The sequence below is a fragment of the Lipotes vexillifer genome, unplaced genomic scaffold (assembly GCF_000442215.2).
Source record: "Lipotes vexillifer unplaced genomic scaffold, Lipotes_vexillifer_v1.1 scaffold977, whole genome shotgun sequence".
In the NCBI taxonomy this organism is placed as follows: domain Eukaryota; kingdom Metazoa; phylum Chordata; class Mammalia; order Artiodactyla; family Lipotidae; genus Lipotes; species Lipotes vexillifer.
This window is the reverse complement of record NW_006783088.1, coordinates 2,900,548-2,917,110: the sequence shown is the minus strand read 5'-3', so window position 1 is coordinate 2,917,110 and position 16,563 is coordinate 2,900,548. Positions and strand designations below refer to the sequence as shown.

Genomic DNA, 16,563 nt, shown 5'->3' with positions numbered 1-16,563 from the left:
GAGGAATGCCGGGCAGAAACTCCTCCTGAGTGATTTCTCTCTAAAGCTCATCTTAAAGCTTCTTGCCTTCAGAGCTAAAAAAAGAATTGCTTGCAACAACCTGCAAGTCTAAATATCATCTCCAGTTCCAAGTAGCAGGGACAGGTGGCTAATGATGTGATCTACCTCCCATCTGCCAGAATCATCAAGCTGGGCCTATGGTCTTCTGCTGGCAAGAGATGGCGATTTGAATCAAAGAGCCCCCAATTCCATACTGACCCACTTACCTCCTTTCCACCTCCTCTAGAGATGTGCGGGTCCAGCTGGTAGAAGAATGCAAGGTGGTTGGTAGCGTGTTGGGTAGCACGGGGCTCCTTTCACTTACGCTGGTAGCCCTGGGAGCTGGGGGCACCAGGCCAGGTACTGGAGAGAAAACAAGGACTGGAGTGGATCACTGGAGCCACAAATATCTACATATGGTCCAAGGGTAGCAATGTGGAGAACTTGATAAAGCAATTTTTTAGCTGCCCTGATCCTAGGCACTCCTGTTAGATGTCCTTCTTAATACTGTATATAAAAAGGATTTGGTTTCCAATATATATATTTTTATAAATTTATTTATTTTATTTATTTATTTGGCTGCGTTGAGTCTTTGTTGCTTTCTCTAGTTGTGGCGAGCGGGGACTACTCTGCATTGTGGTACACGAGCTTCTCATTGCAGTGGCTTCTCTTGTTGCAGAGCATGGGCTCTAGGCACATGGGCTTCAGTAGTTGTGGCACATGGGCTCAGTAGTTGTGCCTCACAGGCTCAGTAGTTGTGCCTCACGGGCTCTAGAGCGCAGGCTCAGTAGTTGTGGTGCACGGGCTTAGGTGCTCCACGGCATGTGGGATCTTCCTGGACCAGGGCTCAAACCCGTGTCCCCTGCGTTGGCAGGCAGATTCTTAACCACTGTGCCACCAGGGAAGTCCCAGTTCCAATATTATAGCTCCGGATGGGCTAGCTGGCCCACAAAGGGCAGGAAGAGAGAATGCACAGGTCACAGTAGGGATCAGGGAATCAGGAGACCTGATTTCCATCCTAGTAAATGCCAGAAGCCAGACAAACCTGGGTCTGAACCATTCCAAAGCTCAAACTCATTGCTCCCAGTCACTCTGCTGTAAGAACCCCTGAGGGGAAATCTCACCCAGAAGAACAAAGCTGAGGCTGCTGATCCCCTGCCCTTCCAAGGGCTCTGCTGTTCCAGGAGGCCAATTAGTCCAACTCACCAAGGGAGCAGGGCCGGCCATCAGGCTCGTCAGGACAGGCACATACAAAGTCTGAGGCTCTAGCAAAGCACAGGTGGGTACAGCCGCCGTTGTTCACACCACAGGCATTGGTCCCTGGGGGCAAAGCAGATGTGAATGTCTGGCCTGGGGCAGAATCAAGTCTCCTAATTTGACACTTCTCAAAGGGGAGGATATTTGGGGCTACCTTACTCCCAGGGACCGTGGGGCAGGAGGGGTATAACGACAGGGGGCTGAAAGGTCTAAGAACTTAAGATGTGAACCAAAAGGCTCTCCTGTGGCTCTGTCTTGGTTATTAACAGTCCTCAGGGTGACCAACCAACCCCACCAATGGTAAGGAAGCAGGCTCAGGACCCTGGAGTCCACCTGTCTGCCGCTGAGGGGAAACCACGATGATATCCATGAGTCCCTCCACATTCGCCAACACCGTCTCCTTGTTCCGGCCTGAGTACTTGTCAACACGCTGGATTGACTTGGTCTGCCAGTCTGTCCAGTAGATCCACCTGTCCTGCTACTCAATAGGGAAACCCCAAAAAGAGTAACTATTAATAGGCAGACCCTGGTACAGCTTCCGTGCCTCAGCCCGTGTGTTCCCTCTGTCCAAATGCCCTCTTCTTCCCTTATCCATGTCAGCTCCTGTGCATCCCCAAATATGACATTATCCAGGAAATCTCCCCCAATCCATAGAGAATTCACCATTCTCTCCATGCTGCTCTGAGCTTGTCCTCACTTCCACAGGTGAGTTTCGACGCTCTATGGTCATTTGTTTACATGTCTATCTGTCCTGCCAGATTAAGTTCTTCAAGAACAAGAATGTGGTTCATTCATCTCTCAATTTCCAGCACTAACAGTCCTCAGTCAGTTGACCCAGTGGCTCAGTGAATAAATAAATTCCTGTACCTAGCAAACAGGAGTAAATTGCAGGGGGCGGGTAGGGGCAGTCCTTCTAGGTCCCTGTTCTTCTGGGCCCATCACTCAGAGGCCTGGCCCAAGTCCTCTGGTTACTTCTGCAGGCAGCTGCCCTCTAATGTAGTGATCCTGAGATTCTCTACCAGGGATGGGGAAGGGCAATGTAGGTGGTTCCCCTCCCATCCCTGCAGTATACGTCAGAAACCTCAGGGGAAACTTGTAGATTGAAAAACTAAATTCAATATAATCCTGTAGTTTTACATTTGGAGTACAGGGGAGGAAAGCCTATCATTAAGTAAAGCCAGACAAAATCTTATTGGCCGGTAGGATATAATGCAGAATATAGATAGAGTGGATGTTTGTCAAAAAGGGGCACAGATTTTTTTTTGTTTTTTTTTTTAATTTACTTATTTTGTTTATTCCTTTTTGGTTTTTGGCTGCATTGAGTCTTCGTTGCTGCGCATGGGCTTTCTCAAGTTGAGGTGAGCAGGGGCTACTCTTCATTGCGGTATGTGGGCTTCTCACTGCGGTGGATTCTCTTGTGGAGCATGGGCTCTAGGCACGCGGGCTTCAGTAGTTGTGGCACGTGGGCTCAGTTGTTGTGGCTCACGGGCTCTAGAGCGCAGCCTCAGTAGTTGTGGTGCACCAGCTTAGGTGCTCCACGGCATGTGGGATCTTCCCGGACCAGGGCTCAAACCTGTGTCCCCTGCATTGGCAGGCAGATTCTTTTTTTTTTTTTTTTTTGGCAGGCAGATTCTTAACCACTGCTCCACCAGGGAAGCCTGAGGGACAAAGATTTTTTTTTTTTTAAACATCTTTATTGGAGTATAATTGCTTTACAGTGTTGTGTTAGTTTCTGCTGTATAACAAAGTGAATCAGCTGTATGCATATGTATATCCCCATACATATCCCCTCCCTCTTGCATCTCCCTCCCACCCTCCTTATCCCACCCCTCTAGGTGGTCGTAAAGCACTGAGCTGATCTCCCTGTGCCATGCAGCTGCTTCCCACTAGCTATCTATTTTACATTTGGTAGTGTATATATGTCAGTGCTACTCTCTTACTTCCTCCCAGCTTACCCTTCCCCCTCCCTGTGTCCTCAAGCCCATTCTCTATGTCTGTGTCTTTATTCCTGTCCTGCCCCTAGGTTTATCAGAACCATTTTTTTTTTTTTTTTAGATTCCATATATATGTGTTAGCATACGGTATTTGTTTTTCTCTTTCTGACTTACTTCACTCTGTATGACAGACTCTAGGTCTATCCGCCTCACTACAAGTAACTCAATTTCGTTTCTTGTTATGACTGAGTAATATTCCATCATATGTATTTACCACATCTTCTTTACCCATTCATCTGTCGATGGACACTTAGGTTGCTTCCATGTCCTGGCTGTTGTAAATAGTGCTGCAATGAACATTGTGATACAAGACTCTTTTTGAATTATGGTTTTGTCAGAGTATATGCCCAGTAGTGGGATTGCTGGGTCATATGGTAGTTCTATTTTTAGTTTTTTAAGGAACTTCCATACTGTTTTCCATGGTTGCTGTATCAATTTACATTCCCACCAACAGTGCAAGACGGTTCCCCTTTCTCCACAACCTCTCCAGCATTTATTGTTTGTAGATTTTTTGATGATGGCCATTCTGACCGGTGTGAGGTGATATCTCATTGTAGTTTTGAATTGAATTTCTCTAATGGTTAGTGATGCTGAGCATCTTTTCATGTGTTTGTTGGCAATCTGTATATCTTCTTTGGAGAAATGTCTATTTAGGTCTTCTACCCATTTTTGGATTGGGTTGTTTGTTTTTTTGATATTGAGCTGCACGAGCTGCTTGTATATTTTGGAGATTAATCCTTTGTTAGTTGCTTTGTTTGCAAATATTTTCTCCCATTCTGAGGGTTGTCTTTTCATCTTGTTTATGGTTTCCTTTGCTGTGCAAAAGCTTTTAAGTTACATTAGCTCCCATTTGTTTATTTTTGTTTTTACTCTAGGAGGTGGGTCAAAAAGGATCTTGCTCTGATTTAAGTCATAGTGTTCTGCCTATGTTTTCCTCTAAGAGTTTTATAGTGTCTGGCATTACATTTAGGTCTTTAATCCATTTTGAGTTTATTTTTGTGTATGGTGTTAGGAAGTGTTTTTTTTAAAATTAATTTATTAATTTATTGATTGATTTTTGGCTGCACTGGGTCTTTGTTGCTGTGCATGGGCTTTCTCTAGTTGTGTTGAGCAGGGGTTACTCTTCGTTGTGGTGCACGGGCTTCTCATTGCGGTGGCTTCTCTTGTTGCAGAGCACGGGCTCTAGGTGTGCGGGCTTCAGTAGTTGTGGCACGTAGGCTCAGTAGTTGTGGTTCGCAGGCTGTAGGGCACAGGCTCAGTAGTTGTGGCACACGGGCTTAGCTGCTCCGCAGCATGTGGGATCTTCCCGGACCAGGGATTGAACCCGTGTCCCCTGCGTTGGCAGGCGGAATCTTAACCACTGCGCCACCAGGGAAGTCCAGGAAGTGTCCTAATTTCATTCTTTTACATGTAGCTGTCCAGTTTTCCCAGCACCACTTACTGAAGAGGCTGTCTTTTCTCCATTGTATACTCTTGCCTCCTTTATCAAAGATAAGGTGACCATATGTGCGTGAGTTTATCTCTGGGCTTTCTATCCTGTTCCATTGATCTATATTTCTGTTTTTGTGTCAGTACCATACTGTTTTGATTACTGTAGCTTTGTAGTATAGTCTGAAGTCCAGGAGCCTGATTCCTCCAGCTCCATTTTTTTTCTCAAGATTGTTTTGGCTATTCAGGGTCTTTTGTGTTTCCATACAAATGGTGAAATTTTTTGTTCTAGTTCTGTGAAAAATGCCATTGGTGGTTTGATAGGGATTGCACTGAATCTGTAGATTGCTTTGGGTAGTACAGTCATTTTCACAATGTTGATTCTTCCAATCCAAGAACATGGTATATCTACATCTGTTTGTATCATCTTTAAGTTCTTTCATCAGTGTCTTAGAGTTTTCTGCATACAGGTCTTTTGTCTACGTAGGTTTATTCCTTGGTATTTTGTTGTTGTTGTTGCAGTGGTAAATGGGAGTGTTTCCTTAATTTCTCTTTCAGACTTTTCATCATTAGTGTATAGGAATGTAAGAGATTTCTGTGCATTAATTTTGTATCCTGCAACTCTACCAAGTTCATTGATTAGCTCTAGTAGTTTTCTGGTAGCATCTTTAGGATTCCCTAAGTATAGTATCATGTCATCTGCAAACAGTGACAGTTTTACTTCTTCTTTTCTGACTTGTATTCCTTTTATTTCTTTTTCTTCTCTGATTGCTGTGGCTAAAACTTCCAAAACTATGTTGAATAATAGTGGTGAGAGTGGGCAACCTTGTCTTGTTCCTGATCTTAGAGGAAATGGTTTCAGCTTTTCACCATTGAGAATGATGTTGGCTGTGGGTTTGTCATATATGGCCTTTATTGTGTTGAGGTAGGTTCCCTCTATGCCTACTTTCTGGAGAGTTTTATCATAAATGGGTGTTGAATTTTGTCAAAAGCTTTTTCTGCATCCACTGAGATTATCATATGGTTTTTATCCTTCAGTTTGTTAATAACTGTATCACATTGATTGATTTGCATATATTGAAGAATTCTTGCATTCCTGGGATAAACCCCACTTGATCATGGTGTATGATCCTTTTTGTGTGCTGTTGGACTCTGTTTGCTAGTATTTTGTTGAGGATTTTTGCATCTATGTTCATCAGAGATATTGGCCTGTAGTTTTCTTTTTTTGTGACATCTTTGTCTGGTTTTGGTATCAGGGTGATGGTAGCCTTGGAGAATGAGTTTGGGAGTGTTCCTCCCGAGGGACAAAGATTTTTAAATGATTGAGAATCTCTGTTTTGGCCCCAAGCTTGGTATACCTTTTTTCCTTTCTTGAATTATTATACAGGGTTAGAACTCTAAAATAGTGACAGCTAATACTAAATAAAATGATTAGAAATAACACGCACTGAGTGCCAGATACTCTGCTAATGCTTTGTGTATATTTCAGGAGGATACTATTATTTTTTGTTTTTCGTTTTTTGCAGTACGCGGGCCTCTCACTGTTGTGGCCTCTCCTGTTGCGGAGCACAGGCTCCAGATGCGCAGGCTCAGCGGCCATGGCTCACGGGCCCAGCCGCTCCGCAGCACATGGGATCTTCCCGGACTGGGGTAGGAACCCGTGTCCCCTGCATCGGCAGGCAGACTCTCAACCACTGTGCCACCAGGGAAGCCCGATACTATTATTAAACTCATTTATTTTATAAGTAAGTGAAGCTTAGAGAAGTTCACTATCTTGTCTAAGTTGCATAGTTACTTCATGACACAGGCAGAACTTGAACCCACAGAGCTGGCTCATGGGAGGTACTCACTCAGTAAACACTTACCGACTGGCTACCTGCCTCAGAACTCTGGCTCTCAGCCACTCCACACCTCTGCCCACTAAAGTAAGCTGCCTGAGCTTGCATGCTGGGACCACAGCACTGGGATCAACTGGGGAACGTGTTAAAATGAATATTCCTTGCCCAACCCTCAGGAGGCAGATTCTTTATATCCAGTGCCCGGGAATATGCATTTTAACAAGTTCCACAGTTGATTCTGTACAGCTGTCTGAGAGCCACTCCTTCGAATGTTAGAACATGGGACAGCCAGAGCAGCAGGGCACGTAGTGGCAAGGCTTCAGTGTACAAGAATCACCCCTAAAATGAGCTTCCATAGCAAACCTGTTCAGTAGCACCTGGGGCTGAGGCTGCTGATGCAGAACCCCGAGGAAACACCCCTGTCAAGGAGGTTTAGTTACCTCTCTCCTGAGCCAGTACCTGAGTGAGAGCAAAGGGGTGCGACACGTGGCTGACCAAGACCTGCCGGAGCTTCCCACTGAGGTCGGCGCTCTCAATCCGGTCCAGATGGGCATCCACCCAGTAGATCCTGTAAAGGAAAGGAGAAAAGGGGGCTGCTGAAAACACTTGCCAGGGAGCCCAGCCCTGCCCTCAGGGAGCTAGCTGTCCCCTCCTGAGCTGAAGTGGCAGGTGCTATGAGCAGTCAAGTTCACTGGGACTCCCCAAGCTGAAGAGCAGAACTTGGTTGGTGACTCCTAAGTGGGGAGGCCAGGGCTGTTCTGGGGAGGGTAGAAATCTAGTGACCTCCCAGGAGCCAGCCCCCAGTCTCATCTTCAACGACTTGATAACCCTTGGACTCCTACCCAAGAATCAAAGCCCAAATTCTTATGAACGCCCTTCAAGAAGAGACTCAGTCTACAAAGAGCTCAGTGAAGTTAATGGAAGAAGGCATTCCTCTCCTCCAGTCCAACTCTCCAGGCGACTTTGATTCCCTTCCCTTCTTCTGAGAGCAGAAAGGAGAACTGACTGCTTTGGAGCCCCTTCCTCCCTCTTCTCCTGCCCCCCAGTATTTTTAATCTAGATCAGGAGTTGCAAATTCCAATACCTGATGGGATCAGGAGAGCAACAAATGCAAATAATCAGCCTGTTAACTGGATGGGGGGTGGTGGGATCTGTGGTCCACCCAGAGGACATGCTCTGCTAAAGCATTCAAATGAAAAACATGTAAACCAGATAATCCCCACCTGAGGGTTGAGTGCTGGATTCAGCAACACCTGCTCCAAGAATTTGTGCCCTCGTACTTCTCACTGCTTGCTTTTCCCTACCTACCAAGGAGCTTTCTACTGTGTTTTCACTACTTCAATCTCAACCATCCTCTCCTCTGCCCACCTGATTTCCAGGAGGCTGTCTGGGACAGGATTCCCACCTGCGGGTATCATAGTCCAGGGTAAGGCCATTGGGCCAACCCAGGTCTATGTTGATGAGGACCTTCCGCTCAGAGCCATCCAAGTTCGCCCGTTCAATCTTGGCAATGTGGCCCCAGTCTGTCCAGAAGAGGTACCTGGGACACAAGAGTGCCATCAGCAAGGCATGGGAAGATGGCACCCAGAAGTCGAGAGAATACAGGGACACCCAGATACCATTAATATACAGGCATCTTTCAAGAGCCTCTTCATCAGGCCCTTCTTCCCTGGGTCTCTTTTCTGCTGGCCAAAAACTTACCCCTTCCGGGGGAAAACGGCAATGGCCCGAGGTTCATCCAGGCTGTTGTTAATCAGCACTTTGCGGCAGGAACCGTCTAGCCTCGATGCTTCAATGGTATTTCGGCCTGTATCTGTCCAATACAGATTCCTGGCCACCCAGTCCACTGCAAGCCCATCGGTGGTCTTCAGCCCACGCCCGATCACCGTCTCCATGTTGCTGCCATTCAGATCTGCTCGCCTTGGGGAACAGCCCAGGGTTGGATGACTGACCAGATCAGCAATAGGCCGATACCCCTTTCATCCATGTTCCCATAATTGGATTCCCACTACACTGTAAGCTCCATAGGGGCAGGGACCAAGTATTTACAAGTACATTCCTCAGCATCTAGCACAGTAGGTATTCAAAATATCTGCCAAATTGAATAAGTTATTGGGAGGACAGAGTGTTTCCTGCTGTAAGTAGGGGGCATTTGGGCCCATGTCTTGCCAAAAGACAGGTTAATAAACCCCATACACCTTAAGGAGGAGACAAGGATTGCTAGATAGTGATTATGAGAAAGGGCAGATTTTTCCAAAACCTACTGTGCATTTTTATAGCAGTCCTACAGCAGGGAATTCAACCTCAGGATGGGGGGCATGTCACAAATACACGGGGGACTTTTGTAAACTACATATGCCCAGCAGCTCCCAGATTCTAATACACCCCTCAGGGAGAACAAAAGGGAATGCTCCTGTTCTTCTATGTGAGAATCTCTGCCATGGTAAAACCCTTTAACTGGTGACAGGGTACCACATTCCTCAGCTGTGTCGGGGTAAAAAATTGGAATAATAATAAATAAAACAAAAAATATTAAAAAACAAAACCCAACACAACCTTGTAAATAACCATAAGCCTTGGCATTGGGCCAGCGTTCCTGCATTATAATACAGATACTTGGTTTGGCCACATGGCCCACTGATCAATGAGTCTTAGAGGATCACCGGAGCTCCTGCAGAGCCCAATGGTAGAGGTAGAAAGCTCCGGGTCCCCAGCCTGACTTTATCTGTTTGTTTTACATACTGGGCTTCTATTAATCTTTTTTTGTTTAATATTTATTTATTTATTTGGCTGCCCCGGTCTTAGTTGCCGCATGCAGGATATTTTTTAGTTGCGGCATGTGTGTGGGATCTAGTTCTCTGACCAGAGATCGAACCTGGGCCCCCTGCACTGGGGTTGTGGAGTCTTAGCCACTGGACCACCGGGGAAGTCCCTATTAATCTTTAAATAGATAAATTCCCTGGCGGTCCAGTGGGTGGAACTCCGCACTTCCACCACAGGGGACACAATCCCTGGTTGGGAAATCCTACAAGCCGAGTGGCGTGACCAGAAAAAAAAAAATCTTGAAACACTTCATAATCTTTAAATAAACAAAAGAAAACAAAAGTTTGAAACTCTGCTGTAAGTGATAACACTATAAGTATACAGTTCAGGGTCAGAACTATACAGTTCAGGGTCAGAACTCACTATCCAAGTTGCGGAATCACTTAGTCCGTTTAGAGGTCAACACAGACCATAACCTCACCCATCAGAGGTCAGAAGCAGGTCTGTGTCCTCTGGAGGTTTCGGGGACACTCATACCTGATAACATCCAGGAACACATCTGTGTAATAGACCTTTCCATCCACACTGTCATAATCCAGGGAGATGACATTGTTGAGCTCGGGAACGGGCACGTGCACATCTGTGTGGTCGTTGGTGTCCAGTGAGATACGCCGGATGGAGCCGCGGCTGGAGAAGAGCAGGTAGGTCTCAGGAGAGGGGTCACAGGTCTTCCCATCTCCCTTCAGCTGGATGCCAGTGGGGCAGGCACAGGAAAAGCCAGAGGGCCGAGGCAGGCAGAGGTGAGAGCAGCCACCATTTCTCGAGCTGCACTTGTTAAAACCTGAGAAAGAGAAGCATGAGTTTTGACACCCAGCCTGGAATATGGTCTGAATCTTATAAAGGCCCTAGTTTTTTGTGCCTGATTGTCTGCTATTCTACATAACAGGATTCGGTGCCTGGCAGGGAAGAGGCAGAAGGAGCAGGGGTGTCTCCAGGAGTCCTTTGAAGGTGACAGCACCCTGCTCTTGCAGTACCAGCCATACCCAGAGGGAACACAGCCTGATCCTGCAAGGGGGCTTAGGCAGGTCCCTGTCTCTCGGGTTGTAAAGGCACCTCTGTGCTCTGGATATATCTCTGATGTTGAGATAGCCCCAGGAAGTCAGAGGCTCTGGCTTACAGCCCTAGGGATCTTCTCACCCAGTGGCTGTGCCCTGTCCACAGCCTGGATGTCCATGAGGCCTGGCAGGTTGGACCTCACCAGGATGACATTGCTGCCAGTACCCTTGTCGGCACGGTGGATGCTACGGGTCTGCCAGTCAGTCCAGTAGATATAGGAGTCGAGCAGGGTGAGGCCATATGGGTGCTGCACAGGTGACACCAGGGTGTGCCGACTGGCACCATTCAGATCAGCAGCCTCAATTCGCTGTAGAGGAAGAGGGTGAGGGGTGGCTATCAGAAGACTGGAAGCCTTCAGCGAAGATCCCAAATAGGCCTCTCGCATATCCCCAGGCTTCTGCAAAGCAGCAGGACCCTCACCTCCGTGTGGGCATCAGCCCAGAGCAGTTGGGAGCTGGCCTTGTCCACAGTCAGTCCATTGGGCCACCCTAGGTTGTTGCTGATGAGCACGGTACGGTCTGAGCCATCCATTCCAGACCGCTCTAACTTGGCATTCTCCCCCCAGTCTGTCCAGTACATGAACCTGGGCAAGAAACAATACTAGCTGGTTATTTCCACAGTTCCTGTATACTGTGAGTACTTAACAATATGCCAAACACTGTGAAAAGTATTTACATGCACAAAAGGGAGTTGTTGCTTAATGAATACAGAATTTCAGATTTGCAAGATGAAAAAGTTCTGGAGATCTGTTTCACAATAATGTGAATATACTTAACACTACTGAACTGTACACTTAAAAATGGTTAAGATGGTAAATTTAATGTTATGTTTTTTTACAATTAAAAAAAGTACTTTCCATGCATTATCCCACTTAATCCTCACAAGGTCCATAGGCATGCATTTTCATTATCGGCTCCGTTTTAAAGGCAAGGAAGCTGAGGACCAGGGAGGTTAAATATTGGACCCAAAGTGACAGACGCAGCTAATAAATGGTGAAGAAATTTGAATCCTGGATTTCTGATTCCGAGGTTCATGCTTTTAACCTCTACACTATACTATACACTATACTGCCACCCTGAAAGAAGTCACAAGGAAGTGGAAGTGCCCCAGAGAGGTCAGTCTCAGTGCTCCTTTGAAGCATGCTTGCTCTCCACTGCCCGCCTTCACCCCATCCTTCGCCCCAGCTGAGCCAGCCCATCCTGCAGCCTGGAGCCACAGAGCTGCTCTCACCCCATCTCGTGGTACAGTACAATGGCACGGGGGCTGTCAAGGTTCTGCCACACCAACACCTTCCGCATGGACCCGTCCAGGTTGCCCACTTCAATCCGGTTGGTTCCCGTGTCTGTCCAGTACACTTTCCGGCCAATGGCATCCACTGCGAGCCCATCTGTGGTCTGCAGCCCTGCAGGAAGTCAAGACAGCACACTGGCTCCTGCCTGAAAACAGATGGGATATCTCCCCCAGCTCTGTAGCCAGACAGGTGGTCCCCGGGCTGGGAGCCAGGCCCACCTGTGGTGATGATGTCCTCATGCTGTGAGCCATCCAGATTGGCACGGCTGATCCTGTGCAGCGTGCTGTCTGACCAGTACACTTTTCCTGGAAAGGGAAGCCTTGGCTCAGCCTGGACTTTCACCCTGCCCCCCAAAGGAACACATACAGCTAACATGCCCTGAGACACCAGGGCATGTCAGAGAGCCCTATACCCCTGAGAAGAGGGTATCAAGGGAAATATAGAAATATCATAGCAGGATAACTCTTGGCAGAGATGAAGTGGAAGGCTCCCAAACCCCATGCCCTCATAACCAAAGAGAAAGTGCTATAGAGATGGGGCAGGGGTCATGCCAGAGGGAACAGGGAGCCCCCAGGCTCTTACCAGGAGGCAAAGGTGGTGGGAAAGCAAGGGCAGCAGTTGCTATAAGGCAGGGACAGTGGGCCAGGAGAGAAGGGAGGGCCACACAGACCTTCCTGGGGATCCACTCCAATGGCAATGGTGTTCTTCATGGTAATGTTGATTGGTACCACCACGTCGGCAAAATAAGGGATGTCCAAGGAGACCATGCGTATGTCTATCCTCCTGGCGAAGATGAGGAAACTGTTCATGCCTGCCCAGTGGGGAGAGAAGGAAAGAGGACAGTCATCCTAGCACAGCCATTAAGAAGATCTGGAGTAAGGCAAACTGAAGTTCATGCCCTGTCTCCATTAGTTTCTAGTTTTGTGATCCTGGGCACATTATTTAAATTGTTTAAGGCTCACTTTCATCATCTGTAAAATGGGGACAATAACAGGGTGGCTGTAGGAATAAAAGAGATCACATACAGAAAACCCTTAGCATTGGGTCTGATACATAGTCATAACTCTTTATTAATATCATGAAAATGAATCTCTTTGAAAGACCTTTTACCATGAAGTTTAAGAAACTTCATGTTAGGTGAAGGAGGGCTTTACCCACAACCTGAGAAGCACAATTCAGAGCTCCTTTCTTGCTCTAATTCCCCAGGAAGTTAGGGTTCAAATGCAGCCTACCACACAGCAGCCCCTAGGGAGAAACCTCAACACCCAACATCTGGGCAGCCAGGTCCTGCTTCTGAGACCTTTCAATTAAGGTTATACGAAGGTTGTGCTGGTTGTGTGTACTCACAAAAGTGCCGTTTCCAAAGGAGGTACCATCAAATTGTAGATAGCATATGTTACTATACCAATTTTAGGCAGAAGGAACAAAACTGACTTGTTCTAACCGAACCAGTATATTATGACAATTTCCCAACAGATAAAAGTAAAGTGTCTGAGAAAGGAGCATCTTTTTCTAATATGCATGAAGACACCATGAGACCTAGTTGGATCCTACTTCTAATCCTGTCTACCTGCTCCTCTGGACCTCTTCTTTTTTCTAAAAGCTTCATCTCACCCCTAAGCCTCTAGAAGCTTAGGTTTCTCAGACCACACCAGAGCCCACTTGCAGGGAAGAAAGAGAGCCACTGCTCCTCCCAGAGAGGCTCTATCTAGGTCTGTGACGCTTAGACCTACCTGGTGAACAGGTCTTGCCATCAGGCATCAGGTTGATGCCTGTGGGGCAGGTACAGCTGAAGGCACTTGGATTTGGGGACCGAAGACACAGGTGGCTGCAGCCGCCATTCTCCATAGCGCATGGTGTGGACACTGCGTGGAGAGGAGTGGGTCAATGGGAAGGACCATTGCAGAGGGAAGCAGAGGAGAAGCAAGTGTGGGCCAAGGGCTGCTTACCTGGGGGTCGCCGGCGGTGGAAGACGTGGATGTCCATGAGGTTTTCCAAGTTCTCCTGCAGGGTCTCCCGGTCCAGTCCTGTCAGCCGGTCGGCACTCTGAATACTCTTGGTCTGCCAGTCAGTCCAATAGATGCGCTCTCCATAGAGGGTCAGCCCAAATGGGTGGGGCAGCTGGCTTCCAATCAGTACCTGCCAGGGACCCAGCACTTGTGTCATGCCCCAGCAAGTCCCGACAGTACAGAGCAGTGGTCAAGGGCTCAGGTGAGGAGGCAGGATGCAGCTCTGCCAGTACCACCTGCTGTGTGACCTTGAGCTAGAGCTGGTTATAAAATCTGAGCCTTGGTCAGCCAATCTGTGATATTATCATGACAGTGCCTGGCTCCAAGGGTTGCGTGATGATTGTAAAAGATCATGTATTATTTACATAATCTCAAAGTGTCTCTGCACAAATTAGTTATTAATTACAAAAGGAGAAATAGCAACTTTACAGTGGACACCACCTTAACTGTACAACCAAAGTTGGTATCAAAATGATGGGACAAGCTGACATCGGTGGCTACTGATAAGACACATTGAAAACTCAGGACACGACTTTACTTACTGTAGTATTTCTGCCCCAAATGCATAATCTGAACTTAATCACAAGGAAACATCAGACAAACTGAGGGACATTCTACAAAATAACTGGCATTTACTCTTTAAAGATATGAAGATCAGGAAAGACAAAGACAGGCTGAGGAAATGTTCCAGATTAAAGAGACATGATTACTAAAAACAACTGTGATCTGGGATTGGATCCTGGACTAAAAAAGAGAAATGAAAAAAAAAAGCTATAAGGACATTATTGGGGCAATTGGTGGTGAAATTGAATATAGACTGTGATTAGATAGTAATATTGTATCAATGATAAATTTCCTGATATTGATCATTATATTGGGATTATGCAAGACAGTGTTCTTATTCTTAAGAAATATGCATTGGACTATTGTGGGTTCAATGGCAGGATGTCTCCAATTTAATCTCAGATGGTTCAGAAGAATTGTGTGGTGTGCGTGTGTGGACAGAGAGAGAATAAGAATGATATAACAATGTGGCAAAGCACTGAGTAGAGTTCCCTGTGCTATACAGTAGGTTCACTTTGCTGTACAGCTGAAACTAACACAACATTGTAAAGCAACTATACTCCAATAAAAATTAATAAAAAATTATCTTCAAAGTTGCTATCAAAAAAAAAACAATGTGGCAAAATATCAGTTATTGGTTCTTTTTATTATTCTTTTTTTTTTTTTTGCGGTACGCGGGTCTCTCACTGTTGTGGCCTCTCCCATTGCGGAGCACAGGCTCTGGATGCGCAGGCTCAGCGGCCATGGCTCACGGGCCCAGCCGCTCCGCAGCATGTGGGATCTTTCCGGACTGGGGCATGAACCCGTGTCCCTTGCATCGGCAGGCGGACTCTCAACCACTGCGCCACCAGGGAAGCCCTCTTTTGACTATTCTTGCAACTTGTCTGTAGGTTTGAAATTATATCAAAATAAACAATAAAAACAGAGGGAGAGGTCATGGGCCCAGTATGCAACTGGTGATTAATTAGCATTAGTGTTGATGGTTATTAGGAAAGCACTTATACCCCCAGCCCACAAGCCACATGATCCCTAGTTTCCTTTCTTCATCAAGGAGCGGGGACCCCGGGCTCTGGAGCACGGCCGCAGTTTCAGAGAAATAGCAAATGCACCATGCTGGATCACCCCTAGGCTTCCCTGAGTCCTGTTAGCTGCCAGCCAGGAAGCGCCACCCTGGAGGCTGTCAGGGCTGTGGGAGGATGCCTTAGCGCCACCTTACCTTCCTTTTGCTGCCATCCAGTCCAGCAAATTCAATCGTCTTCATGCCGGCATCAGCCCAGTATAGCCGCTGGGACCCATAGTCAATGGCTAATCCATTAGGCCACGTCAGATTAGAAGAGATGATGACCTGACGACCTGAGGCATCCATGCCAGCGCGTTCAATCTTGGGGCTTGCACCCCAGTCCGTCCAATACATGTACCTGGGCACAGGCAAGGGAGGTCTTACAAGCCTTCCAGTTAATACCCAGTGGGGATTCAAGGTTCCTAGGGTTTGAGGGTTTCTGCTTGCTATAGCTACCCCAGCCTCTTGCCTCAGTTCCCAGCCCCCTTCTGGGTTCTGGTCTTGTATCTCACATCCCTATCAAAAAGTACCCGAGGATCTTAAATGTTTCCTTGACTGGATGGGTTAAATAATTACGGTATATCAACTTAACAGAATTCTATATAACCATCAAGAAGAAAAAAATACATCTATATAATCAAATAGAAAGATAGCTAAGATATATAGGCAAGTGAAAACCCAAGTTACAGAAGAGTATGCCATTGTTGTCAAACCAAAACCATCACCTCCACCGCGACATGTACGCGTACACATAGAAGAAAACCTGGAAAAAATACCCTAAACTGTTAACCACAGTTATTTTTGGAGAGTGAGATTATAGGGAATCTTCACTTTCTACAAACTTTTTTTTTTGTTTTAAAAAAACAATGGGGCTTCCCTGGTGGCGCAGTGGTTGAGAATCTGCCTGCCAATGCAGACGACACGGGTTCGAGCCCTGGTCTGGGAAGATCCCACATGCCATGGAGCAACTGGGCCCGTGAGCCACAATTACTGAGCCTGCGCGTCTGGAGCCTGTGCTCCGCAACAACAGAGGCCGCGATAGTGAGAGGCCTGCGCACCGCAATGAAGAGTGACCCCCACTTGCCACAACTAGAGAAAGCCCATGCACAGAAATGAAGACCCAGCACAGCCATAAATAAATAAATAAATAAATACATTGTGTATTATTTAAAAAAAAAAAAATTATTTTCTCAAAAAAAAAAGT

At 46.7% G+C, this 16,563-nt stretch overlaps 1 protein-coding gene across 1 annotated transcript in view; it reads right to left on the bottom strand.

Moving 5' to 3' along the window:
• The window catches only part of LRP4 (LDL receptor related protein 4), a 60,315-nt gene that overhangs the window by 7,787 nt on the left and 35,965 nt on the right, over positions 1-16,563 (bottom strand). The window contains exons 18-33 of the mRNA XM_007455826.1: positions 16,085-16,122; positions 15,516-15,717; positions 13,676-13,865; positions 13,460-13,591; positions 12,397-12,537; positions 11,945-12,031; positions 11,666-11,837; positions 10,856-11,018; positions 10,517-10,742; positions 9,857-10,160; positions 8,258-8,476; positions 7,962-8,096; positions 7,016-7,124; positions 1,630-1,774; positions 1,246-1,359; positions 267-402 (exon numbers count right to left, since the gene is read on the bottom strand). Of these exons, the coding sequence (XP_007455888.1) occupies positions 267-402; positions 1,246-1,359; positions 1,630-1,774; positions 7,016-7,124; positions 7,962-8,096; positions 8,258-8,476; positions 9,857-10,160; positions 10,517-10,742; positions 10,856-11,018; positions 11,666-11,837; positions 11,945-12,031; positions 12,397-12,537; positions 13,460-13,591; positions 13,676-13,865; positions 15,516-15,717; positions 16,085-16,122 (2,513 nt within the window). The remainder of the gene's footprint in view (positions 1-266; positions 403-1,245; positions 1,360-1,629; positions 1,775-7,015; positions 7,125-7,961; positions 8,097-8,257; positions 8,477-9,856; positions 10,161-10,516; positions 10,743-10,855; positions 11,019-11,665; positions 11,838-11,944; positions 12,032-12,396; positions 12,538-13,459; positions 13,592-13,675; positions 13,866-15,515; positions 15,718-16,084; positions 16,123-16,563) is intronic.